This window comes from Penicillium verhagenii (genome assembly GCF_028828195.1).
Source record: "Penicillium verhagenii strain IBT 33310 chromosome Unknown utg000003l_segment0_segment0, whole genome shotgun sequence".
Classification (NCBI taxonomy): domain Eukaryota; kingdom Fungi; phylum Ascomycota; class Eurotiomycetes; order Eurotiales; family Aspergillaceae; genus Penicillium; species Penicillium verhagenii.
The window spans coordinates 3,220,711-3,245,978 of NW_026643167.1; the positions used below are offsets into that span (position 1 = coordinate 3,220,711).

General features: G+C 47.9%; 13 protein-coding genes across 13 annotated transcripts; 5 read left to right on the forward strand and 8 right to left on the reverse strand.

The window, feature by feature from the left end:
- Positions 1-44: 44 nt before the first annotated feature.
- Positions 45-1,091, reverse strand: N7466_002582 (sterol desaturase family protein; the record flags this gene model as incomplete). The annotated part of the gene is made up of 1 exon (XM_057161980.1): positions 45-1,091. The coding sequence occupies one exon, from the start codon at positions 1,089-1,091 to the stop codon at positions 45-47; it is 1,047 nt and encodes a 348-aa protein (XP_057025265.1).
- A 1,696-nt stretch (positions 1,092-2,787) lies between these two features.
- N7466_002583 (mitochondrial 54S ribosomal protein bL17m) lies at positions 2,788-3,514 on the reverse strand (the record flags this gene model as incomplete). The annotated part of the gene is made up of 2 exons (XM_057161981.1): positions 2,788-3,219; positions 3,299-3,514. The coding sequence occupies 2 exons, from the start codon at positions 3,512-3,514 to the stop codon at positions 2,788-2,790; spliced, it is 648 nt and encodes a 215-aa protein (XP_057025266.1).
- A 368-nt stretch (positions 3,515-3,882) lies between these two features.
- On the forward strand, positions 3,883-4,323 carry N7466_002584 (MICOS complex subunit Mic12 family protein; the record flags this gene model as incomplete). Its single annotated transcript, XM_057161982.1, has 2 exons — positions 3,883-3,903; positions 3,970-4,323. 2 exons carry the CDS (start codon positions 3,883-3,885, stop codon positions 4,321-4,323), a joined length of 375 nt encoding a protein of 124 aa, XP_057025267.1.
- A 275-nt stretch (positions 4,324-4,598) lies between these two features.
- On the reverse strand, positions 4,599-5,375 carry N7466_002585 (DUF5315 domain-containing protein; the record flags this gene model as incomplete). Its single annotated transcript, XM_057161983.1, has 1 exon — positions 4,599-5,375. The coding sequence occupies one exon, from the start codon at positions 5,373-5,375 to the stop codon at positions 4,599-4,601; it is 777 nt and encodes a 258-aa protein (XP_057025268.1).
- A 547-nt stretch (positions 5,376-5,922) lies between these two features.
- On the forward strand, positions 5,923-6,550 carry rps23 (40S ribosomal protein uS12). Its single transcript, XM_057161984.1, has 2 exons — positions 5,923-6,209; positions 6,346-6,550. The coding sequence occupies exons 1-2, from the start codon at positions 5,951-5,953 to the stop codon at positions 6,522-6,524; spliced, it is 438 nt and encodes a 145-aa protein (XP_057025269.1). The 5' UTR covers positions 5,923-5,950; the 3' UTR covers positions 6,525-6,550.
- Positions 6,551-8,045: 1,495 nt separating this feature from the next.
- N7466_002587 (translation initiation factor eIF2B subunit beta) lies at positions 8,046-9,629 on the reverse strand (the record flags this gene model as incomplete). Its single annotated transcript, XM_057161985.1, has 4 exons — positions 8,046-8,118; positions 8,200-9,043; positions 9,116-9,411; positions 9,478-9,629. 4 exons carry the CDS (start codon positions 9,627-9,629, stop codon positions 8,046-8,048), a joined length of 1,365 nt encoding a protein of 454 aa, XP_057025270.1.
- Positions 9,630-10,226: 597 nt separating this feature from the next.
- Positions 10,227-11,819, forward strand: nemA (Nem1-Spo7 phosphatase catalytic subunit NEM1; the record flags this gene model as incomplete). Its single annotated transcript, XM_057161986.1, has 2 exons — positions 10,227-11,616; positions 11,677-11,819. The coding sequence occupies 2 exons, from the start codon at positions 10,227-10,229 to the stop codon at positions 11,817-11,819; spliced, it is 1,533 nt and encodes a 510-aa protein (XP_057025271.1).
- Positions 11,820-12,531: 712 nt separating this feature from the next.
- On the reverse strand, positions 12,532-13,281 carry N7466_002589 (N-terminal protein methyltransferase; the record flags this gene model as incomplete). Its single annotated transcript, XM_057161987.1, has 1 exon — positions 12,532-13,281. The coding sequence occupies one exon, from the start codon at positions 13,279-13,281 to the stop codon at positions 12,532-12,534; it is 750 nt and encodes a 249-aa protein (XP_057025272.1).
- A 789-nt stretch (positions 13,282-14,070) lies between these two features.
- N7466_002590 (uncharacterized protein) lies at positions 14,071-14,698 on the forward strand (the record flags this gene model as incomplete). The annotated part of the gene is made up of 3 exons (XM_057161988.1): positions 14,071-14,106; positions 14,165-14,461; positions 14,525-14,698. 3 exons carry the CDS (start codon positions 14,071-14,073, stop codon positions 14,696-14,698), a joined length of 507 nt encoding a protein of 168 aa, XP_057025273.1.
- A 340-nt stretch (positions 14,699-15,038) lies between these two features.
- Positions 15,039-16,358, reverse strand: N7466_002591 (ankyrin repeat domain-containing protein; the record flags this gene model as incomplete). The annotated part of the gene is made up of 1 exon (XM_057161989.1): positions 15,039-16,358. The coding sequence occupies one exon, from the start codon at positions 16,356-16,358 to the stop codon at positions 15,039-15,041; it is 1,320 nt and encodes a 439-aa protein (XP_057025274.1).
- A 1,394-nt stretch (positions 16,359-17,752) lies between these two features.
- On the reverse strand, positions 17,753-21,619 carry N7466_002592 (Hydantoinaseoxoprolinase N-terminal; the record flags this gene model as incomplete). Its single annotated transcript, XM_057161990.1, has 2 exons — positions 17,753-21,531; positions 21,589-21,619. 2 exons carry the CDS (start codon positions 21,617-21,619, stop codon positions 17,753-17,755), a joined length of 3,810 nt encoding a protein of 1,269 aa, XP_057025275.1.
- A 466-nt stretch (positions 21,620-22,085) lies between these two features.
- N7466_002593 (alpha/beta fold hydrolase) lies at positions 22,086-23,105 on the reverse strand (the record flags this gene model as incomplete). Its single annotated transcript, XM_057161991.1, has 4 exons — positions 22,086-22,324; positions 22,379-22,594; positions 22,658-22,939; positions 23,003-23,105. 4 exons carry the CDS (start codon positions 23,103-23,105, stop codon positions 22,086-22,088), a joined length of 840 nt encoding a protein of 279 aa, XP_057025276.1.
- A 408-nt stretch (positions 23,106-23,513) lies between these two features.
- N7466_002594 (Major facilitator superfamily domain general substrate transporter) lies at positions 23,514-25,034 on the forward strand (the record flags this gene model as incomplete). Its single annotated transcript, XM_057161992.1, has 1 exon — positions 23,514-25,034. One exon carries the CDS (start codon positions 23,514-23,516, stop codon positions 25,032-25,034), a length of 1,521 nt encoding a protein of 506 aa, XP_057025277.1.
- Positions 25,035-25,268: the final 234 nt, after the last annotated feature.

Genomic DNA, 25,268 nt, shown 5'->3' on the forward strand with positions numbered 1-25,268 from the left:
ATCGTTAAGTCATTATCTCATTATTCCACCCTTATTTCCAAACTTCACAGAAGAGGCATGGTAACCCGATTCGTATAATCCACATTCCCCTTCACACTCTCAATCCGCTCATGACAAGTCCCAAAAATCCTATCCCACAACCGAGTCTGCTTCCCATAATTATGGCTCTTCCTCCACCCATACCGATGATGAAGATCATGATCCTCAATAACCAACTCTGCATCAAACACCTCCAACAGCCAATTAACCGTCGACGGAGCACCCCCATGGATCCGCAACCCACTGTGCCCAATAAACTCCGAAAAAGCAATATACTGGAAACAAACCCACCACTCATAAAATCCCATCGGCAACCCAACAAGCTTCATCGTCGTATACGCCAGAAGCGGAATTCCCGTGATGTCCATAAACTCCTGCTCATGATCCGCATACGCCGACAGCAACGGATTCGGATGCTTGGTGAGATGGTGTCGGCGGTGATACTTCCACAACGGCCCGGACGAGTGCATCAGCCGGTGATACCAGTAGAACCAGAAATCAACAGTAACGCTGTACAGGCCAATCTCCAGCGGGAGCCACTTCCACTGCATTGTGCTTGGCGTCTGGTCAGGTTGGTAGGTTAGGAAGATGGCCATGACCATCCGGAATGCCGAGGTGGAGATGAGTTCGCGGAGGACCTTGCCCACGCCGATATCTGGGATGTCGTCTCGGGGGTGCTTGTCGCCGTCTAGGAAGCCGTGGACTTGGCCTAGTCGGCGCATGATGTGCATTTCATGGATCCCGTTTAGCTTGAATGCGGTGGAGTATAGTGCGAAGGTGGCGAGGAGGTTCAGGTTGTGGCCTGTATAGACTGTATAGATGTGGTGCAGGGCGAGTGGGATGGCGGCGTGCAGTAGGATCCAGAGATGGAGAGTCCACTCCCGCATAGCGGGGATTTTGTCTTTCTTGGAGAAGATGGGGACCTCTTTGTTGAGATCGATGAGGTGCAGACCCAGGATTTCGATCATCCAGTGCCAGAATGTCCACTGGGATTGATCCTGGCGCCAGGTAGACGCCATGGAGTCTTCGGGGTTGACCTTTCGGCTCGACATGGTCGTAGGACTGTATATTCAAGGACTTTGCTCACACTTGGCGGTGTTTGCACATATTACTACTATTCAGAGGCCGAGTCATGGATTTCTTATATACCTGACCCAGACCGACAGTGTGCGGCATGTGAAGTCATGATCACCTCCTATGACACATCGAGGAGGTTTTGAGAAGAACTTTAATGCCTTGAACGAATCAGCATAGAAACGGACATACGCAGGGACTCGTCTAAAGATTGTTGGGGTAACTAAACTTCCCTAGCGTGAGAGATCAACAGAACTTGTGATTGAGGCGCTGCCTCGGTTCCCGGATATTGTCAATAGCCTATAGAATATAGGCGGGGAAGCTCCACTGGTTCTCTGGAGACCCCAGAAATGGTCTTGAATGGGAATAGCGCTTGTTAGATGTTGTGATTAGGCCCGTTATGGTATGTGTTGCGAACCTTGGTCAGTTTCGACTTCTGCTGGCTGTCTAAGCGAGGCATGTCGCATGTGTGGTTCGAGATGCTCGATAGAGACAACAGGGTGGATGTCCCAATTGGGAGGTAGAGCAAGTCATGCGGCGTTCGGGTAGCACTTGAGCACTCAAGTGAGGTTTCGATAACTCGAAAAACTCCTTGCTATACCGGTTGGATCAGCATTCTGGGCAGGATGTTGGCTCGCAGATCTCGAGTGCCTCCAAAAATTAACCCAAAAGTCCGACTATGTCAGGGATCTTACGACCTTAGCAGCACACAAACAATCGGTACGATCGTGTGAGTCCTCTATATTGTGATTGGTTGTGGAAATTAACTAAACTATGACTTTTTATTCTTCAATGTTACCCAGGGCTTAGAAGAACCCATGAACCAGCTACCAAGACTGGGACTCCTGTGGGGAGTGATGCCTCTGAAGAGAATCAAAGAAGTTTATTACACACATGCACTTCAGAGGGAATATTATACATACATATTTACATAAGAAGATATCTGTAGCGAAGAAGGGGCAGATTCTTAACTAAGGCATGCTAACTGAACTACTATGTACCCCATATAATGCATATGCTCATCGCATTTAACAATCTCCGGACCGAGGACATTATTGTCCTCGATAGACCCGAGATAAAAACAAGTAAAGCAATTGCAAAACCAGAGTCGCATAAAAACCGTACTCAAACTTTGAAGACCTGGTGATAATCCATACTTGTGTAACTTCCGAACTTGTATCAAATTGTCTTCGAACATCTCATATCATTGAAGTCACTCCATGGATTCTATGACATTTGTCTATTCTTCCAAGCCATCGTGAATCGACTACTCTTCGGGGTTGTCACCATTGAGCAGGCAGGCGCTAGTGTTCCTCGTAACGTCTGTCTTGATTTGATCACACGCTGAAGGCAACTGGCTCCAGTGGTGGTCGACAATCACATTTTGAGTTATTTGACGACCCCATATACTACCTCAGGCAGTTAATTGCTCCAGATAATATAGAGGGACCGTCCGAATGAATGATCTTCCAACATTATAGCACAGTATGGGCAATAAATCCAACTCGATGTTGTAGAAAATGAAAAGGTATTGAAATATTTTATACTATACACAGGCTATGTCACATGGGATGAAACGAAGACAAGATGCCAAAAATAAACAAACTCCTAGGAGATCAAACCAGAAAACACAACAGGCGGAAACCAGAATACAATGGCTCGGCTTCAGAACACCTACCTTGAGGTAGTCTCCTCAGCCGGGGTCACGGCCGAAGTAGCCTCCTTCTCCTTCTTATTCGCAATCTTCAAGTTCGAGATAGCACTCTCCAATGCCTCGATACCCTCCTTCCGGAACCGAGTCACCTTCCGCACGTTCAGCGCAGTAAGCTGATTCAAGTTCTCGATACCACGCTCGCGCTGACGCAGCACGGTACGAGCCGTCATGGCAAAGCGCATATCTTTGGGTCCGTCAACGAGCTCCAAAATAGCGCTGGGGGCTTGGTCATGCGGCTTGCGTACGGGCTCTTCTCTGCTGCCCTTGGGACGGTTGTAGTATTCGTATTTCTGCTTGGGCTCGACACGGAGCACGCGGGTGTAGCCACCGGGGCGTTCGGCGTAACGTTCACGAAGAGGACCGAAAAGTTTGGGGAGAATTTCATGGGGTTTCTGTTGAAATTATCAGTAAATTGTTTCTTGTAGCCAATCAAGGAAAAAGATTCCAGGAAAGAAGATGATGGTCACGTACATAGAAAATCTCCAGAGCCCGTCTCCGGCTAGCCTCAGAGTTCTTCTTGCCCAGGGTGATCAACTTGTCCGCCAAACGTTGAGCCTCCTTGGCTTTGGCCCATGTTGTTGTAATTGACTCGTTCTCGAAGAGTGAGGTGACCAGGTTGCGCAGCAAAGCCTGTCGATGCGAGGACTTGCGACCCAGGTGTCGGTATTTTCCTCCACCACCGGCCATGGTTGCGAGAGTTCGGGAGAGGTGTAGATGGAGAGAGGAGAAAGCGAAAACCCGATTGAGAGGGAGGACTCAAATTAGGGACCTCGCGTTCAAACTGGTTGGGGGAACTTCTCTTGAAGTGTTTGTAGGGGAGGTTTCGGGACAAAAGATTCGAGTTCGGTCGGCCAATCGGAGAGCTGCCACCGCCTTGGCCGACAGCAACTTTTCTCGCGTTAGTTGCGATAACACAGCTGGATTCGCAAACCAATTCTCAGTTCTTACAGAATCAACCTATCGCTGTCTCCAGTAGCAGGCTCTACGTTTTAGACCTGGCGGTTCAACTCCTCCTGGAAACCAATTGCAACCCTGATAATACTGCCTACATCGCAATGGGGTTCTTCGCCGGCTTCGTACGTCCGATGAACCTCCGCATTACCCCACGAAAATAAGATACTAATATTCTTATGTCTGTTTAGTGCAGCGGATTTGCCCTGACCAGCTCCGTCCTATTCATTACCGTCCAAGTCCACCGCACAAACCGTCTGGAACAGCGTCGGGCGATCCGTGAACAAGTCGATCAGATTAACTGGCTCGCCTCCTCCGCCGGCGCATATGACCGTCGCTTTGCTCCACAAGATATTCCCCGACGATTGGAGGATCGCTTGCATAAGCGGGATGAACAAGTTACCATGAAAGAGGTTTTGAAGCATCGGTGGAACCAAGAGGTGGAAAAAGTGGCCAAGAAAGCACACGAGACTCGATGGGAGGACGTACGAGACACAGCAGTCAATGGATGGAGGTCCGCCACAAGCCTTTTCAAGAAAGAGTGATCTATTTATGTTGGATAATTGGTTAAAATGGGCGCTTTTATGCGCTTTTATGCCCTTGATTGACGATGTGTTATCATTTGGACTTGCATGACTAGTACTGGCGTTTGGATACCCCTTCTCATTATATTGAAATATAATTCTTTGACGCAGTGTTTTGCGAAAATAGTACATGAATTAATATGGCCATACGAGCGTCCTGCGCTGGTTCGTAATGGAATTATGCACCCACCATGATTGGCGAGGGAGCTTCAGCTTGCTTGCTTGACGGCCGAGGCTTATGAAGTTGCATTAGTAGGGGAAGCTTCGTCTGTTGTAAGGCTGTCCGTGTCGCTCCAAATATCCTTGCTTTCCCTCTCCACGGCACGCATGGCTCGAGAGACCTCTTCAAGTTTGGCAACAACGTCCAACACTCCTTGGTTAACACGGTCAAAGTAGCGGTCATTTGCCTCTCGCCGCTTACGCGCAAGATTAATATCCTTCTCTGTCTCTTCATCCAGTGTATGGTGCAAAAAACGGTCTCCAGTAGAGCGCTGGTCATTCGGCAGAGCATCTTTAGCGTCGGTCGATGCAGGATGTCGCGCAGTGTTATCTCCATCTGTAGTGTTGCGGCTGGAATCAACGAGTTCATCGTCTGCTTCACTGCGAGCCCAGGCCTGAGCCAGTTTTAATTGTTTCATGCGCAGATCTTCTAATGCCTCAGCGTGTTTTTCGCCAAAAACGTGTTCGCTTGTCACAGCGCTCAATTCGACTTCAGATAGAGCACTTTGCATCTCTTGCCAGATGGCGTCTGACCCATCGACATCGTTTTTTGAGGGGCGCTTAGAGATAAAGGGGGAAAGAAGACCACGGTTTTCCGCATTGGCACGAGTGCTGCTGTGGGACTGATTCCGATCGAGGGGCGGAGGTTGACTGCCCGTTGATGTTGCCAATGTTGGGGCCGGTGGTACGGAAAGGGAAATGTTGGAAGCATTATGGGAAGGAGGCCCCTGAAATAAAGCTGGAGGGGGAAGTCGCTGCAGAGCCGATGGTGAGGCTTTCCTTAAAGGATCCATAGTGGTGGCTTTCTATGGACACTCGGGTATAAACCACTTCAAAGGCTGGAATCAATGTAATTGAAGATTGGAGAAGCTCCATAACAAGCGGATCTAGACGATAACGGGGCTTATCGGGGCTTATCTTCGAATGATGACATAACGGACCGAGATCGATGGGTGGGGGTTAATTTTATCAGGTGACTCGCTTAGGGCAAGCGCACAAAGTCACGAGGGAAAGTGTCCCAAGCAAGCGAGTCGCTGGCGTTCAAGGCAATTCCGAAACCTTCGACTTTTCGACACCCCACGACCCAACACCCATCCCCAGTCGGTACGTTGATACCCCCCTCGCACATAAGAGAAAAGTCTCTGGAAGTTGTTTCTGTGTGCGAAAGGCGACATCTCTTCAACCACCTCGTCCTGCGCACACAGAAATCGACCAGACCCTGAACCCTCATTCAACATTCACAACCAAATTTATCGCCTCCCAACCACCAACCACCTCCCGAATACATTCGAAGACAACAGATATAAAAGAATCGATTTACTAACACCGCTCTCCTCGACTTAGTTGACCGTCAAGAAAATCCGACAATATGGGTAAAGGAAAGCCCCGTGGTCTCAACGCCGCCCGCAAGCTCGAGGCTCACCGCAAGGATCAGCGCTGGGCTGATCTCGGCTTCAAGAAGCGTCTCCTCGGAACCGCCTACAAGTCCTCCCCCTTCGGTGGTGCTTCCCACGCCAAGGGAATTGTCCTTGAGAAGGTCGGTGTTGAGGCCAAGCAGCCCAACTCCGCTATTCGCAAGTGTGTCAAGGTCCAGTTGATCAAGAACGGCAAGAAGGTCGCTGCTTTCGGTGGGTTATATCTACCCCGTGCTCGCTACTTGGTGATGGGACAAATGCAATCCGAAACACGGCGCGGGTTGCATCTACCAACCAACTACAACAACAATAGCCTTAAGCCAGGCGCTAACATATTTTTCTTCGATAGTCCCCAATGACGGTTGCTTGAACTTCATCGACGAGAACGACGAGGTTCTCCTTGCTGGATTCGGTCGCAAGGGTAAGGCTAAGGGTGATATTCCCGGTGTCCGCTTCAAGGTCGTTAAGGTCTCCGGTGTCGGTCTCATGGCTCTCTGGAAGGAGAAGAAGGAGAAGCCCCGCTCTTAAACGAGTCAAAAAGCAATATGCAGGGGTCGGGGAGTAGGATCGGTATCGGACAGAAAGCCCGTCTCATCAGCGCCTGGATTTCATGAGAATTTTTTTTTTGGGAAATACTACCCGGTCGGGCTTTTGTCTGGGATTATGTGTGCGAATTACCAACCACGATTTGATACAATTCCAAAAAACAATGGCGCTATGATCTTCATCTTGTCGGGGCCCTCCAGACCCTTCTCCATCTTGATACCTTCTAGACCTGCTCGTAGGAAAGTAAACCCCGGGGTGGGTCATGCGTTTTCAACATAGCCTTCGTGCTTTTAGGCAATCTCGGGAGATACTAGCTGGAGGAGATCCGACATTGCCACTGCAGCACTCCACAAGGGGCTGAATCCATACTCATGTACTATAAATTCTCCTAAGCAATGTCTACTGAAGTCTGGATCTATTCCAAGATTTGCATATGTGCTAAGTCCTAGACATCGAGTAACTGTACCCACCAGTTGACTAGTATAGGTACCTGGGGGGATACCTACACCAAGACTCAGATACCTACTAGTATACATACTAGCACTTAGTACTACTACATGTATGCATACTACTCATGCAGGGCTGTCAACTGGTATATAGAAATGTATTCATGGGTACGTTCCTCTAGTACCTAACATTCATATTCCACACCTGATACCTACTAGTACTCTATGTAGTTCTCCCATTTTTTATGGATAAGTATATATACACTAGTAGTACAAACTAGTAGTATATGCCCATGTAGCACTTGAGTACTTGGTTAGTATGTATACTACAGCGGCCTGAATAATCTGAAAGGCCTACTTATCCTGGTCCTTCGCGTCTGTTGAATGCTGGTGGCATAGTGAGGCTGCGGTAACGCTTCTCTGAAGCCAGATCTGGCGCCAGATAATGACCGAACGACTGGCGAGTCTAGCCCACCGATGCAAAGGAACAAGTTCGACGACGCTATATTCCATGCTAAATAGGGCCAACTTCCTAAGGATATCCGTATACCGAGGGGCCCAGAGTGCATACACACCCCCGGCCGGAACATAGCGCCGACCACCCCCCAAGGAGAGGTCGTCCACAGAGTAAGACGAGACCTCAAGCTAAAGGGAGAACTAGGTAAATTGAGCGGGCGATTGGAACTGGCATATTGGAAAACGGTCTATGTGGTGTCCCAGGCCGCAGAATAGCCACTCCCTGACACGGGCTGCTGGAGGCAACAAGGACACCGACAACTTCATGAATGGGGGAGCAGTTAGGCGAGGGTTCGATTCCACGTTTACGGTGCCTGGTGGCAACGACACCTTTCCCTTTGGGAACAACCGGGCGGCGGTCATGGGGGGCCCTGAGGTCCTCTTTTTTTACGTTACAGACTAGCCTACTAGTATGGATACTACCAATATCAAAAACAATTTTCGCTGTAAATCCTCGGGTATCATTTTCAGCAGTATGCACTTTTGTATGCATGTGAACCATTCCATTCCATGTCTTGTTTTTTCTTTTTTGCTTTTTTTTTTAGAAGCTGATGTCCTCTTTACGGTAGTGATCAGACACGATACGGTAGAGGTATGAAGGAGCATGGCCACCCCTGTAATGAAAAGGAGACCAAAGGTTAGTACATATTTTCCAGTAAAAAAACCAAGTTTGAAAAAAAGTGAAAAAAACTTACAGGTTGGTGATGTACAGATCAACCAGCTCTGCCGGGACATAGTCGTAAATGGGATTCTGGACATCAATGTTTTCGACAAGGTCTGCATCCTCGAAAGGTAAAACCTTGCTGGCATCGCCATACTCAATGAGTGAGTCAAAGTCGAATGGGTAGACAGGGCTCAGTTTATAGACACCACTGACAACAACGACAGGGGTCTGGTGAACCTTGGCAGCTCGGGCAATAACTCGGGTACCGGCAGCAGCAACAAGGCCACCGTTAGCAAGGACAGAATGAGTACCCAAGATGACCTTGTTGACACGAGACATGAGGGCAAAGACGGCTGAGTCAGGTATAAGAATCACAGTAATGCCGAGAGCGACCAGTGGCTTTTGGAAGGAATCAAAAGTGAGATTCTCGTCATCTCCGGGATTATTTCCGCTAACAGTAGCATGTGTGGCATCGTGGTTATTGGGGAATGATTCAGCGTGAATGACTGTGAACTTGCGCTTAATCGCAGCTTTGAGCAGGAACTTCTGCACCGTTGTGGAGGAGGTGTGTGTGAGGATGACCTCGTTAGAATGAATGTGTTCCAGCGCATAAGCGGCAATCTGGTCATCTACTTGACCCAGCTCATCAATGATCTCGTTGATACCTTCCAGGACTTCAGCCCGTACGTCCTTGCTGACGCTGTGGCCGGCGACACGTCCACTTGGAGATTGAGTGCCGGGAGTGCTGGGGAGAGATGTTTCAGGCTCAGGGTGGGAAAGAAGGCTGAACATTGATGTTAGAGGAGGGCGCGAGGTGCGATCAGAGCTCTCCTGTCGGAGACCGAGCATATCACGATCCAAAGGCAGTGACGGATCTATTGAGGGTTGATGAGTCATGGTTTCTTCAAGGGCGCAGCAAAATTATAAGAAAAGAGATTGAAACTGACCATCATAGGCACGAGGAGTTTGACACTGACTCTCAGAGCCAGCTTCACTAAGAGAAAATTCGGCATCGCGATCATCTTCCGCTTCGTCACGAATGAGGCCGAGGACTCGTCGCACAATGTTGCCCACTACCATCTCCCGTGGCTGCGCAGCCATGAGGCTTCTGCCCACACTCTGCACGCGCTCAATGAGCTTTGCAGATTCGGATGTTCGGCATGCTGACACCACGCGGAGAAGAAGGTAGGCAGTTGCGGTTGCGCATGATCGAGAATGGCGAATTTGACGACGCTTGAGCAGCCTAACAAGAAAGAAGACCAGTAGTTAGTATAAGGGTCGTTAATTCAGCGGAATAGAGCTAGCGCACGAGACCAGGTTCTCAATAGAAGTGTCTATCGGGTTTGTCTTGAGAGACTTCAAGAAGGACGACAGGCCTGGCGTCAAGGCCAAAGCCGTTGACGGCATTTCTTCAGCAGGTGGGATGTCTGAGTCGGGTTCGGTATCGGTATCTGCAGACATAGTGGCGGTTAGGATTGTGGTTAAAGGAAGAATAGATTGAGGAGTCGGAGTTGACATACGAAGAGAGTCTTTCAAATACTTTTGAAATGTCACGAATTATTTTAGAACGTAACGTCACGTCGGCGCTTAGTCGTCTTGTTGGAGTGTGAATCACGAAAGCAAAGTGGGCAAAGGAACCCGATTTTCTGCCGTTGCGTCCTTTGTCCGCTTCCCCACACTTGGACTGTCCCTTCCTCTCTCCTTTTCATCGCATCGTGTCTTCTTAGCTGGGTTGTCATTGATCTAGATCTTTTTCACTATTCTTTTGAGCTTTGGCTGCCCTACGAATCGTCCCACTTGCATTTTTTGCTCCAATATCTGTCTGGAGTCCGCGCGGAATTACATCCGAGGCAAACGGGTGACTGGCGCATCGAGGTCCGTAGAACTTACAAGCTGCCCGGTTTACACCTCCTTGCGATGCCTTTCTTTTTACCCTGAGACATCCTCGACCCTACGATACTCTTCATGGTCTATAAGACTCCGTTTGACCTATTTGCTCATACTTTTGGTCTTTAGATTCCACGCGCCCGTGTCTCCCGTGGGCTTCGCTAGTGGAAGATGAACTCGCTGAACATCTTATCCTCGCGAGTCATTGGCCAGTCTTCCAGCTCGACGCGCCCACGATCGCACTCACAGAGCGAGAAACGCCGTGAAGCTCCGCCCACTGACCTCGCCAAATTTCGATCCTATAGCGAAAATAATTTTCGAACTAGCCTTGTCTCCGAAAAGGGTTATGACGGTAGCGCATCATTAGCGGACGGCGACGGAGAAGACACGCCACATTCATTTGACGAGACAACATCCTTATTACAAGGCTCCCAACACGATGGCGCTATCGTGACTAAAAGCACCTGGCGACTAGTCACCAGGCGGATCTTCGATGCGATCACCGAAACTATCCGGTTCATTCTTTCCACGATCGCGGCACCTGGTGTATATATCGCTCAATGCTTCCAAAACGACGATGGTTATTATTCGCTTCTCGCTCCAGTGAGGAAAATCTGGAGAACGTCTGCCGAATCCAGGATCCGGCCGGTTAAAGGGACCTCTCGGGTAGAAAATCGGCGACGGAGTGGCTCCACCCGCAAGTTGAAACCGCAGGCATCTCGAGACTCTATACTATCCACAACATCCGAATCAGATGCAGATCGAAGAAATGCCAGAGACTCCACGAGCTCAAAGACTCGACCGCATAAAACCGACCACAAACAAGATCAGGACTCGAATGAAAGCACACCGCGGCGGTCTATACGGATCAAACTCAATAACGAGGAAACACTCAATAATAGACAACGACAACGACGAACGCAAAGTGCAGACTTGGGTGGACCGATGCCAGAGGGTGTGAGCCGGGTTCAAGCGACTGTCAACCCGGACAATCTGAAGTCTCCCATGTCCCCATCTGTTCATCGCATTACGAAATACCCTCACTCTCCGAATCCGCCGCGACCTCTTCTCCCCCAACGATTGCCTTCATATACAGCCGCTCCTCGCAATGCCAGGCTCCCTCAAAAGACTCTGGTGCTAGATCTCGACGAGACGCTGATTCATTCGCTTGCTAAGGGTGGGCGTATGTCCAGTGGCCACATGGTCGAGGTCAAGCTTTACATGCCTACTACTGCCTTGGCCCCTGGGGGGCCACAGACAACTTTGGGTCCTCAGCATCCCATCTTATACTATGTGCATAAGCGGCCACACTGTGATGATTTTCTGCGCAAAATCTGCAAGTGGTACAAGCTCGTCATCTTCACAGCCAGTGTCCAAGAGTATGCCGACCCCGTCATTGACTGGCTCGAGTCAGAACGCAAGTACTTCCAAGCCCGATACTACCGACAGCACTGCACACTCCGTAATGGTGCCTACATCAAAGATCTTAGCTCCGTGGAACCGGACCTGAGTAAAGTGATGATCTTGGATAACAGCCCAATGAGCTATATCTTCCACGAGGGTGGGTTGGGATTTCATTGGCTTTAATTCTTGAGCCCTCTTACTGACTTTGACTATTTAGATAACGCGATTCCTATTGAGGGCTGGATCAACGATCCAACGGATAACGGTCTGCTGCATCTGATACCTATGTTGGAGGCATTGCAATATGTCACTGATGTTCGGGCGTTACTGGCTCTTCGCCGTGGTGAAATCGAAGCGTAGCCGTTCTTCGCACATGTAACTATGGGATGCGGTTGTAGGTGTAAAGCGAGTTTTGGCTGTTTGTTAGAAGCGAAGTGACAAGGTCATTCAACGAGACGAAAAAAAAAAAAGCAAAGCAAAAAAACATTGGCTCCACGGAGGACTTAAGGACGATGAATGAAGCTATACCATTGCAGCACATTTATAATAGCATCGAGTATATTGTTTAATGGTGAATGGATCAACGTACATACCCCACTCTGAAAATTTTCATTTCTTGCGCGTGTTCAACAATATGGTAAACTGTTTTTTCGGTATTTACATTCGTCGCCCAGCAATTTCATAGGTCATTGACTTTGTTGTTATACACTGGGCAGAAGCCGATGTCATAACGTGATGACATCAGGCTTTTGATAGACCCCGTCCCAATTTTTGCCCCCATGACCTTGGTATTCGAAATTTTGCCATTTTAAAGACGATCTTGTGGTGTCCTTGCTGAATGGCAGTCTGAGACTGGAGGATATCAGAGGTCATAAAAAAGGCCACTCATTCATCAGAGCGACCTGCTCTCATAGTTGGCAGATCTATGCCCTCCACGAGAGTCCAAGATTCCGATGCCATTGGAACATTCATTGGCAAACTTGGACTAGAGCAGGGGAGAATGCGGCATGTGCATCCATCTGGTGAGGCGATGCGCAAGAAGAACCTGGCTAGCATTGAAGCATTGGCACTCTCAAACCTTTGGTCGAAGGGCATAAGACTTGACGGGAAGAAGCTTAAACTGCTTGGGGAATCCGGTCTGAATTTCGGACTTGATAACTTTCATCCCAGCAGCAGCAAACAACTGCTTGAACTTTTCATCTGTCCTCGTCACACTGCTATCCAAGTCGTCGTACATATCCTGATTCTGTGAATCGGTGGACAAATTCTCCTTCACAACCATGATACCGTTCGGCGTCAAAGAGTCTCGACATCTCTCGAGGAACTCCGTCAATTGAGAGTCAGTGCAATGTCCAACGCACCACTGAACCCAGATCAAATCGTATTTCTTCTGCGGATACCAGTCCTCCAGACCGACGGTGTAAATATCACCCACAACGCCGTCTTGCTTGAGCTTGCTGTCCGCCATGACCTTTGTGAATTTCTCCACGGGCTCGACGGCATCCACAACTTCACAGACGTGGCTTAGGAAGCCTTCTGTTACGCGTCCAACACCAGCACCGCAGTCCACACCTTGGCTAAACTTTCCACTGGTGGGAAGAGAGGGTATCAATCGTCGAACCTTGGTTAAGAAGTTCTTGGATCCTTGTAGCTCGATACGTGTATACCAGGGATAAGTTCCAAGCATGCCTAGCATTTCGGCCGAGGTGCTGGGAACACTGTTCCAGTAGTTGATTGAAGCGGCATGGTTGATTTTTGAGTCCGCAGACTGAGAAGTGGGAGCTACACCCTTTGAGCTCTCATTGGCCTCATTTGAAGACATGATGGAATTGCTTCAGGGTTGAGAATATTGCCTTTAAAAAACAGCGTAGAAAGTGGGGTGAAGCTCCAAATAATTTTTATGCTCACAAATGAGATGACATAATGGAATAAAGTGCAGTAAACTAGCCCCCACTCGTGCACGTGACGATGATGTATATTCAGTCATGACAACATTGAAACTTCAACTTGAGTTCACTCAGCTAACTTGGAGAGAAATCTCATCATTTCCAACTGAGAAACATGAGAAATGAAAAGACTTAGGAAGTGGTCATTGAAAAATATCTGGCCATTCAGACTGTTCAAACGATCGAAATCCAATTCCCATGACGGGTCAACGAACGCCAGGCCAACCCCTAGGCATGTGATGGACACTGCAGAAGATGGGATAAAAACGATATACGATGGTGCTTCACCGAAAGTCGAGTATGTCTAGTTGTTATTGTTATACGGAGAAAAAAAAAGCTAATCGATTCTAGTATTATTGCCGTCCATGGACTTGGAGGCCACAGAGAAAAATCATGGACGGCAGAAGATGGAACGAACTGGCTTCAAAGCCTACTGCCGGGAGACTTGCCCAATTGCAGGATTCTCACTTGGGGCTACAATGCATCACCCAGTCCTAATCATGAACAACAGCCTCTCCAAACTCTATCCGGAAAACTGGTGTTGGATTTGTATAAAATGAGAGAACTGACTAGAGTATGTGCACTTGTCCACTTATGTGTATCTTTCTAGAAATTGATCTGAGCTTATGAATCAATTGCAGACTCGAACCCGACCTATCGTATTCATGGCGCATAGCCTAGGCGGCAGCCTGGTCAAGGGTGTAGGCACATTCGCTTCTGATACGATTTCTTTCTGGAAAAGACTAACCACAACTATAGGCCTTGGTTTTTTCAGATCTGGAGCAGGAGAAGTCCTCCAGTCCACTTCACATCATCAGTGCTGCAACACGCGGAGTATTCTTCATGGACACAACGGAGCTAGGCATAAACACTAATGGAATGCAACAAGTGTTGCGCAGCATTGAAGGCTCAAGCCAAGAGAACAGCGACAGTTGCAAAGAGGCAAAATGGTTGCTAGCTATTTTAAACCAATACGTGTCACACAGTGCCAAGTATCGCAACGTTTATGTCTCGCCTCGACAGGGACAAGAGGCAATTCAAAAATCAGAGACAGAGGTAAGGAATCAGACCTATCGCTAGTAGTTTTCTGGTTACTAGCTAATGATAATTTTAATCTAGGACGTATCGTCGTCGCAGTTCAATTCTTCATATATTGTGATTGATGCTGACCATAGCAACATCATCAAGTTCAACTCGCCCGAGGATGCGGGCTACTTGAAGATCAAGGACGAACTTCTTGACATACTTCAAGTATCAAGTTCGAGTGCTAGACACATATCCTGGGCTAAATAACGATTGATAATTCCACTGCGCATTGCAATTCCGTACCTACTACTTCCAAGGGTTGGATACGCTGGCTTCCATTGGAAGCGGGTCTGGTTTCCTCACGCCAGATTCGAATGGAGATATAATCTACTAAATTCTGCATTCACTAGCCAAATGGGTCTACTCTTTCTCTAAAATATTGGTACATTTGAATGTTAAACCAGCTAGAATAATTAAAATCACATGCTTATGTAGACAATAGGTGAAATTTTCAGAACCTCGGAAAGGCTCCAGGGGCTCCATTGGGCTTTATTTTGTGCTGTGGAAATAATTGTACATAATAGTATACACCCCTCCCATCTAGATTTCATGTGTATAAATCCACAGCACACTTTCCCCCACTATCGACAAGTATCTGCTGTACCTCCTGGCTGTATGACTTTGCCAAATTCAGTGGTGTGCGCCCCTGTGCATCTAGGACATTGATGTTGGCTCCTCCACGAATCAGACAGCGAACGATTTCCTCTGGAGCGCATGTCTTCAAATCGAATTTCTTAATTTTACACCTAGTAGCTCGAATTGGCTGCGGATCACGTATCACATCACGAATCAGCTCATTTTCCATCGGGTCTGTATCGCCATTATTCCCTGACCTGCGATACAATCGAGTTGGAGCTGGATTTTCTGGGCATTGTTGAACAGCCTCGTGAAGAATGGTCCACCCCTCCGAACCTTTCATATTCAAATCCGTGGAGTTGTCAATCAAGAGCTGCAGGAGGTCCCCACGCTTATTTTTCACCACCGTCTTCAGTGTGAGATAATTGGGCCTGCAGCCGTGGTCGAGTAACAGACGTGCTGTCTCAAGATGGCAGTTGAGAACCGATTTCTCGAGGGTTTCTGGAGGAATCTTCGCACCATATTCCAATAGCAGACGCAATTTATCAGTCGTGCTCCCTTGGATTGCTCGTACTAAGATATTTGACCTGTAATCACAATCCATCAAATCCTTGCTTGCTCCATTATCCAGCAAAAATCGCACCATCTCTGTCGAGCAGGCCCCAGATTCTACAGCTGCCTGCAAGGGGAAAATGCCTTCAGGACTTTGGATGTTTAGGTCGAATCCAAATTCAACTAGCAGCTTGAGAAAAGACAGCCGCCCCTTCATTAACGCATAATCAAATAGTCCCAATGAATGTGAACCGAAAGGAGATCCGTTAATTAACAAAAGGCGGACCGTGCTCTCATGACCCGATAAGAGGGCATCGATTACCGGAGGGTTGGCTGTGAGCCATGAAGTGATGCCTTTTTTGGTAGTCGGTTTGACAGAAGCCCCATGGCTCAGCAGCAGGGCTACCAAACTGTCATTTCCTGCATTTGCAGCTACGCAAAGGGGCGTCTGTAGTGGAAACCACGGCTTAATAGGTGTGTTTTTCAAATTGGGTTCACGGATGGCCGCATTGACATCTGCCCCGTAATATAGAAAATGATCAACAGCTGCTTTGTTACCGAGAGCGATGGCTCGGAAGAAGCCGTGTTGACGGGTATTGTTTTCTACATGGCGTTGGTAGAGATGTGGGAGAAGGCCTTGAAAGCGATGATTCACTCTTATCAGGCTGGCGAAATCGGCATCAGAGAGGGAGAGTACGATGAACAGGATCAATTCCATGGGGAGGTCTGACAGTGTCATTTTGCACCAAATGGAGGTTGAACCTGCCCTTCAGCTTTGGTTGAAGAATTGGAAGATAAAACCCAGGGGAATGATGGGAGCACTGAGAAAGGGAAAGAACATTCAAATGAAACGAACTGTCTGGAGGATAGATCGTGCGGGATCGGCTTGTTCCGGGCTGGCAGCACATGGGGCTAACTTAAGGTGGTTAGTGCACATGTGAGCCCAGGGCACCTGTGCTAACTGGAAATTACTCAAAAATAGTAAATAACATGAGTCAAACTGTACTTGAGCCTGGATGTAGTATTCAAAGGAACACCTGGGCAGAAGCCTCAAGCTTGGAGGCTCTAATTGAAGTTACACATGTGAGGATATATACATATAAGCGGCGTGTGGGGTGCAAGGCGGATCGTTTACTACATATGTAGTAAGTGCTACGCGGCCTCCTGAGATCGGGAAGAGACCAGTTGACCGGCCATGACGGCCAACCACATACACTCTAGGCTATTCGATACCTATTCTAAACATTCCGAAAATCTTTCAAGTCAACTGTGCATCAGGTGGTTGTAATGTTCAATGTTGATGTCATTTCAATGGATCCCTTGATGGATGTTCAAGCCTTGGACATCTGGAAGTGGAGGTTCACCACCATCGCGTCCAGGTACATTAGTATGTACTCAAGGAGCAACATTTGGAGCACATGCGCTGTCATATATATTCGTATAGTAGGTAGAGAATTGCCTATGTATGCACATTCAATTGATGTTTATCCATGGATAATTGACTGGTGCATATGAGTAATTATGTAATTACGTTTTTATACCACCTAGGCACGCTATTCTCTCCGAGTCTCCTATGATGTGCTGCAAAATGGCATTCAATAACAATAGATTTTGGAAAATTGCCCTGCTCGATGCCCTGGGTTAATCGGGCGGCAAGTGGAGGTTGAAAAAAAACTTTGTAAGTTGTTCCGAGGTTCAAATATGTATCTTGGTTCATGGACGCAAAAATTCAAGTCCCGACATCAAGAACAGCCCGGGTGGTCTAGTGGTATGATTCGCGCTTAGGGCAGCAACTCCTAAGCACTCCTGCGCGAGGTCCCGTGTTCGATCCACGGCTCGGGCCTGTTATCTTTTTGTTTTTGTGCCATTACGTTTGAGAATTGGACTGTCACTTTTTTTGTGTGAAAAGTTGAAGGTTCTCTCCACTTTGCACACAGCTTAACCTTGATCAGACCAATAAGAGCGGGGCTGATCATTTCTTGAAGTGGAGCCTATTGGTGGTGGATTGCGATTGGCTCGTTTATTTCAAGATACTTGGAGGAGAGTATGAACTGAGTACTAGTACTTGAGATACGCATTTTAACCACTACTCAGTGCCTACCGAGTCACGTGACTATTAAAAGGGAAGAGGGATCATTCCAAAGAGCCCCAACCTCCGCCACCAGGACTGTTGACCTGCATTATCTCCCCAGCTTCCAGCGATAGTGCAGCCTTGCCACCAAGTGACATCTTCTCAAGTCCTGTCCGGCCCTCATTCCACTTGAATGCATAATTCTTTCCAACCTGGCCAGACTGGCCACCATTCATGCCGTACGGGGCAAATACACGCCGATCGCTGAGAATGCTGAATTTAAGCGGCACCCGAGCTTCAACTTCACGCACGGCGCCATTTCCGCCTCTGTATTGGCCATTACCACCCGTGCCAGGGTTGATAGCATGTTTGCGAATAATGACCGGTGTTCGCTTTTCCACGACCTCAGCATCGGTGATCTTTGTGTTAGTTGAGTGTGCCTGGATAGCATGCTCTCCATGCCAACCGGGGCCAGCACCACACCCTCCTCCAACCGTTTCGCCATAGCTCCACCCGGGCTCAATGGCGCCGGTGTGAGAATTCTTGCCACCCAGTCCCCAGCCGAAACTGTTTGCGCAACCGGAAAACGCAGCACAGCATTCAAATGCCTTCAAAATTGTGTCGATAACTCGCTGGCTCGCTAGGGTACTACCGCAGATTGCAACGGAGGCACTGGGTCGTAGGATGGAGCCATGGGGGATCTGAATATCTATTGGTGCCAGACATCCGTCATTGAGAGGTATATCTGTGTCTACCAGACAGCGGATGCTGTATATCACGGCTGAGTGAGTGATGGAGATCGGGCAGTTATAGTTACCCCACATCTGGGGGCCGGTGCCCGCAAAATCGAATATTGCGCCACCTTTTTCGTCGATTGAGATAGACACTTTGATGACAGTACCGTCGTCGAAATTATCACTGGCCGTCAAAGGTAAGGGTCTCGACCGAGCAATCTTTTTGAGATACTCTCTGACTGCTATCTCGGAGTTCAGTTGAATGGCGTTCATGTAACGCGATACAAAATCAAAGCCGAACTCAGAGCACAAGTTGCGCAATAGCAAAATCCCCCTTTGATTTGCTGATATCTGAGCCTTAATGTCTGATATGTTGTCATCCAATCGACGAGTGGGACTGCAACCGGGGAAGTCCCCAGCAGCCAAAAATGCTTTCCGTACGTCGTCTTCAAGGAAGTTTCCACTATCCACGATTTTCATTGAGCGAACATTGAATCCCTCCTCCCATAGCTCTTTTGAGCCTGGCATCATGGATGTGATCCCAAGACCTCCAATATCAGTATGATGACCCCGAGCCGCAACATAGAAAGCTACTCTAGGCTCCCCATCCACAAAAACCGGTGTAATGACTGTCAAGTCTGGAAGATGGGTTCCGCCGCACTCAGGATGATTACTCAAAAGAACATCGCCTGGTTTGAGCTTGCCCTCCCATAGGCGGTGTTGATATTGGATTGCGTATTGCATGCTTCCTAGATGAATGGGGATATGGGGAGCATTGGCTACCAGCTTTCCATCTCGAGAGAAGACAGCACAGGAGAAGTCTAGGCGCTCTTTAATACTTGTCGATATTGACGTACGTTGTAGCGTATGTCCCATCTGCTCAGCGATTGACATAAACCGGTGGGATAGAATGGAAAGTTGGATCGAATCAATGTTTTCGGACATTGAGAGAGTGCCGCCTTGCGAATTTGTAGATGACTTTTCAAGTACTAGATGGTCCGGAAGAAGATAGGCATCGAATCCGGGTTCAACGAAGATGGTCTGAGTTGCATCGATGAGCAAGGCTGGGCCTTGTAACTGACTGGGCCTGTTGACAGAATCCAGCTTAAAGATATGGATATCTTGCCACAGACCATCGATAAAGGTCGGTTGCCTTTCTTTCTCTTGGAGAAATTCCAGATTACGACTCTTCGCATCTTTCAGCAATGGGAATGGAGATTTGCTTTCTGCAGGAATACCACTTTGACCCACGCCGCGCACTTTGACAGAGTCAACATAAATCTTTCGATCGAGTTGGAAAGCGAATTCCCTCAAATGAATACTCTCAAAGGATCTACCGTAATCCTCGTCCTCGGGCTTTAGGACGGCAATGTTGGTGTCAGTGCCCGCGTATCTCATGCTCAAAGACTCTTCAAAGACAATAGAAGACACGTCTGCTCCCTGAGAGCGAAGCTCTTCTTGAACCTGGAGTTTGAGTGCCTCTATTTGTAATCTTATTTTTTCAAGCTCACCGAGATTGAAAAAGCCTGTGAATGGTGCAGTCTTTTCAACTTGCAGGTCGGCTTGAGATATTCCGACAGCGGATAGAAGCGAAGAATGTTTGTGAATGAGAATTCTGGATATTCCGAGCTTATTCGCAATCGCACATGCATGCTGACCCCCCGCTCCGCCAAAACTAACCAGACTGTGACTGCTTGGTGCAAATCCACGAACTTCAGTAGCGTTACGCATTGGGCGAGTCATCGTTTCATTAGCAACATCAAGGAAGCCCGAGGCAACCTCTTCCGGTGTCAGACTCTGACCAGTCTGTTCATTTATCTCGTGAGTTATTTCATCAAATCGTTGTTTTGTGATCTCATAATCCAGACCTTGGTTTGCTTCTGGGCCGAAAATGGCCGGAAATGAAGAAACCACTAGTCTTCCCAGAAACAAATTGGCATCCGTGACTGTGAGTGGGCCTCCTTTTCGATAGCATGCCGGTCCAGGATGAGCTCCAGCACTCTCTGGCCCAACCACAAAGAGGCCATGACGAGCAAATAGCATTGAACCTCCTCCAGCTGCAACAGTTGCAATATTGAGCATTGGCACCGTTATTTTTCGACCCCCTACCGTGGTATCTGTCAAATAGTCGTACTTGCCATCATATCGACAGACATCCGTGCTGGTTCCTCCCATATCAAACCCCAAAATAGGTGTTCCCTCAGAGGGGTCATAGCATGTTCGTGCAATGCCCACAACGCCTCCGGCAGGTCCACTGAGTAAAGCCTCGTTGCCTCGAAACTTGGCAGCTTGTCTGAGACCTCCATCTGAGCCCATGAACTCCACCGAGCGTGGCAGATGGCTGAAACCGGATTGGAACGCCGTAACATAGTCTTTCACTATGGGATAAAGGTATGCTTCGGAGCAAGCAGAGCTACTACGCTGCAAGTACTTGATGACAGGGCTCACCTCAGATGCCTTGGTGATATGTTCGAATCCCATCTCCTTTGCAATCTCGGCAACTTGATCTTCATGATCTGTGTAGAGGTACGAGTGCAAAAACGAAATAGCTAGGGAGTTATATCCCGCCAATCGAAGCTCACCTAGCATATCGCGTACATTCTGAGGATCGAGTGCCTTCAAAATACGGATGATCTCGCCGCTCGGAGTTTTAATAAGGGCCGGATCTGTGATCTCTGCAGACTTATCCAGTGGGAATGGATTGAGATCGTAGTCCTCGATAGTGATGCGCTCATCTACTTCTAGAGAAGTGCCATGCAAGGCAGGCGGCTTTCTGACGTTCAAGTCAAATAGCCTTGGCCTTGTCTGGTCATCGATGAGACAGACATCTTTGAAGCCTTGGGTAGTAACGAGTGCGAATTCTCGGCCTTTGCCCTCAAGTAGAGCGTTTGTTGCTATGGTTGTACCTATGCGACATGAGGCTATTCTGGATCCATCGAGCTTCTCTCCAATTGGGATTTGGCGATCTTCAATGGTTTCCAGTGCCCTTCGAATGGCCTCTGTTGGTGCGTCGCGATAGTTCTGCGGATCCTCGGAGAGTAGCTTGAAAACCAAGTCGTCGCGGCCAGAGGCTTGGACCAGAACATCGCAGAACGTTCCTCCACGATCTAGATAGCTTGTTAGTTTGTCTTATATAGACAGGTGCCTAGTTGTAAGTTACGCACCAATTGAGATGTTGATATAAGGGGCGGTCATGATTTCTCGATGATGATGATGATGGTGGTGGGCCTGGTGGCAGGTTGAGGGTTTAAAACCAGCCAGGAGGGAAATCAGCAACTTGCAAATAGAGCATATGACTTTATTCAATTTTTACATACACGAAAGACACGATGTTTATCTCAAGTGTATGGATCTAGTGTACGCTATCTGGACCAGATTGTTCGTAAGCGGGAATTTGTATCGGGGATGCACCGATGACCCCGCCGATCGGAAAGACCCCGCGCAAGTGTAAAGAGGACTTGTTTTGTAGATGAGATAAACTAACCATAAGCTGGATTCATTGCTCGGATCTTGTAGAATTCCATGCAAATAGCGTCTTTCGCCAATTGTTGTATGGTACCTTAATAGGCGCAAATGGTGTGATCGTTAAGCGTGGTCCGTGTGGATACGGTGAATTCGAAAGCTTCACTTTCAGGGTATATCACGTATCCAAGACAATAATCTATGACAGATGTTGGCGAATCAACTCAATAACTTCCGCATTCTTTTCCAAATGGACGCTATGATTCGCCCCTGCAATAATTTCCAGCCTTGAAGAGGGAATTTGGGAAGCAATCTCCTTAGACAGTCCCGGTGGGCAGATCCAATCCTGCTCACCGACCACTATGAGGGTATTGGCAACAATATATTGAAGACGATCCGTATAATCGAAGAATTTCTCGCCATCAGAATAAAGGTCATCTTCGTGGTTGTGAGCGTCATCCTATAACATGCATCCGGATGGGAAACACTCACTGTGAGACTTGGCATAGAACACCGTTTCGAGGTTGCTTTTGAGTGCAGCCTCAGCGTCAAACTTTTCACTGTACAAAGGGGCAGCTGCATACATGACGAGTCGAAATTCGAGATCGCTGTCGAATCTTCCGAAGACTTTGTCGCGCAGGAAGTTGATAGAGAAACCGGGAGCTCTGGATGCTCTCTGTTCCAGCGTTCGGATGGCTGCCTCTTCATCTACACCCGGTGTTAGAACACGTTGGCCACTACAATAACTTGCACGAGGCTTAGACGACTCACGGTGAAACGAAGCAGCAGTGCCTCTTAGGATCAAATGAGAAACATTTGATGGGTATGTGATTGCATACTGCTGGGCCAAAAACCCACCGAAGCTGCCACCGCAAACAATACATGGGGCGTCTCCAACAAAATATTGTCTTATACTTTCAATATCATTGACAAGTTGATCAAATGTAAACGGTTCCGTTTGTGAGCTTTGACCATGGCCTCGGAAGTCAAAGGAGAGTAATCGATAGGTTTTGGATAGAGGCAAATATGCCTTGAAATCTGACCGATGATCACCTTCCAGCTTGCAATACAGTTAATTAGCCATAGCTGAGTGACCAAGGTATAAGAATGCCTCACCAAATCCCCGGCCACCATGTAGAGTGATTATTAGAGGTGCATTCTCTGGGCCGGCCAATCTATAAGCCAGTTGGGCTCCATTGATGGACGCGTACTCGACCATCATGCCAATTTTAAGATGTGACTCAATACTTAGATAGAGGGAGTAGAGGTTTTGGTATCTCCAAGTCAAATATTTGGAAGTAAGAATAAGCACAAGACGTCAAGGAAGACTAGAAAGTATACGATCAAAGATTCCAAGTGTTTATCTTCCGTCGGCCCCGCCCCGCGCGCTGTCGCTGGATTAGGAAAAGATCTCAAAGCTTCCCCTCAATCTCCAAAACATTTCTTCTTCGTCAATCTCGATCCAGATGTCGTGATAAGCGTGCATTTTTATATTCTAATCGACTGATTTTTTAAGGTCTAGGCACCGGCCTAATGCAGGCCACTGCGACGCCCGAACAACCTTAATAATGTCGTGCCCCCTTGCAAAGTTCAGTCCTTCGAGTTGTTTACGAGAAAAGTCGCCAGCATGGCAAATCCATTGAAAGACGCCGGAATTGACGGCCAACCCATATCAGACAGGAAAAACAACAGCCCTACAGAATCCATCCACAGTCGAAGCGATTCAGGCATAGCATTTGGCAACACCCAGTCAGAAGCGAAGAAAAGATGGTTCCACTGGCACGAGCCCGGCACATCAAACGCCGACAAGAAACTCATCTTCAAGCTCGACTGGTTTCTTCTCAGCTATAGCTGCTTGTGTTTCTTTATCAAATACCTCGACCAAACCAATGTCAGCAATGCATATGTGTCGGGCATGGAGGAGGAACTCGGCTTTGGTGCCGGTAACCAATTGACCTGGATGAACACATACTTTAGCATTGGTGTTATACTCGGAGGCCCAATCAGCAACATTGTTCTGACAGTCGTGCGACCCCGGATCTGGCTACCCAGCTGCCTACTCGTCTGGTCGCTTTTTGTCTTATTCCTATTCAAATGTGAAACTGCATCACAATTTTACGGCTTGCGATTCTGTGTTGGATTGATGGAGTCTGCTGCATGGCCAGGCATCCAATATGTGCTTGGATGCTGGTACAAGAAATCCGAGCTGGCGTCTCGAAGTGGACTCTTCGTCATGTCCGGTGTGCTTGGTCAGATGTTCTCAGGATACCTTCAGTCTGCTCTGTTTGAAGGTATGGAAGGCAAAGGGGGCTTGTCAGCTTGGAGATGGCTGTTTATCTTCGACTTTATCCTTGCTGTTCCAGTCGTGCTTTACGGCTACGTGTTCTACCCAGACACACCCCAAAACACCAAAGCGTTCTACCTGACCGATTGGGAAAAGAATCGCGCTCGAGAAAGAATCGAAGAGGATGGCCGAACTCCGGTTGGAAAAATGGATATGACGGTGTTGAAACGTATTCTGCAGTCTTGGCAGCTATACGCTTTCTCCATCGCTTATGCCCTCTGGTCTCTGACCTGTGGCTCATATGTGATGCAGTACTTTGAGCTTTGGCTCAAGGCTCTAAAGACATATTCTGTGCCGCAGATCAACAACATCCCCACATCTATCGGGGCTGTCAATTTCGCTTTTATGGTGACAACGGGTATTGTTGCTGACAGAATCGGTCGTCGAGGGCCAGTTTTCTTCGCTGTTGGATGTCTTTTGACGTTTTGCTATGCTGTGTTTACAGCATGGCCTGAGTCGAAGGGACTAAAGATGGCCGCTTTTATTCTCACTGGCTGCTACGGGTGCTTTACGCCGCTTCTTGCCACATCTGTGAATATTTCATGCGGGAATGACCAACAGTTGCGAGCATTCGTGATGGCATTCATGGTGAGTCTTGGCTCGGCTGTTGTTATTCCATTTCAACAACTACAGTTCCCCAGCAGTGAAGCGCCGACATTTACAAAAACGCATGGGTGGGTTAGTGGCCTCGTTTTTGTAATAGCCTTGACTTTATGGACTGGGTTTGGTATAGATTTCGTTGAAAAGATTATGACTCGCTCGAAGAAGAAGCAGAGCTTGACTGAGAAGGACAACGGGGTTTAGCTTACAGATTTTACACCTGAGCAATCCCATAGAAAGATATTTGACTATCAAATTCGCTTTGATGATTTAACTAGCTAAACATCATGAGTTTTTCTCACTAAATTTATTTGCTGGACTCTGCGATAAGATAAGAAGCTTCCAGGGATTTTGACTCATTATTGCTCATTGTGACTACTGCCTTGATGCATCAATACTACTAGTGTGTATCTGATCGCGAATTTCTCTTCCACATAC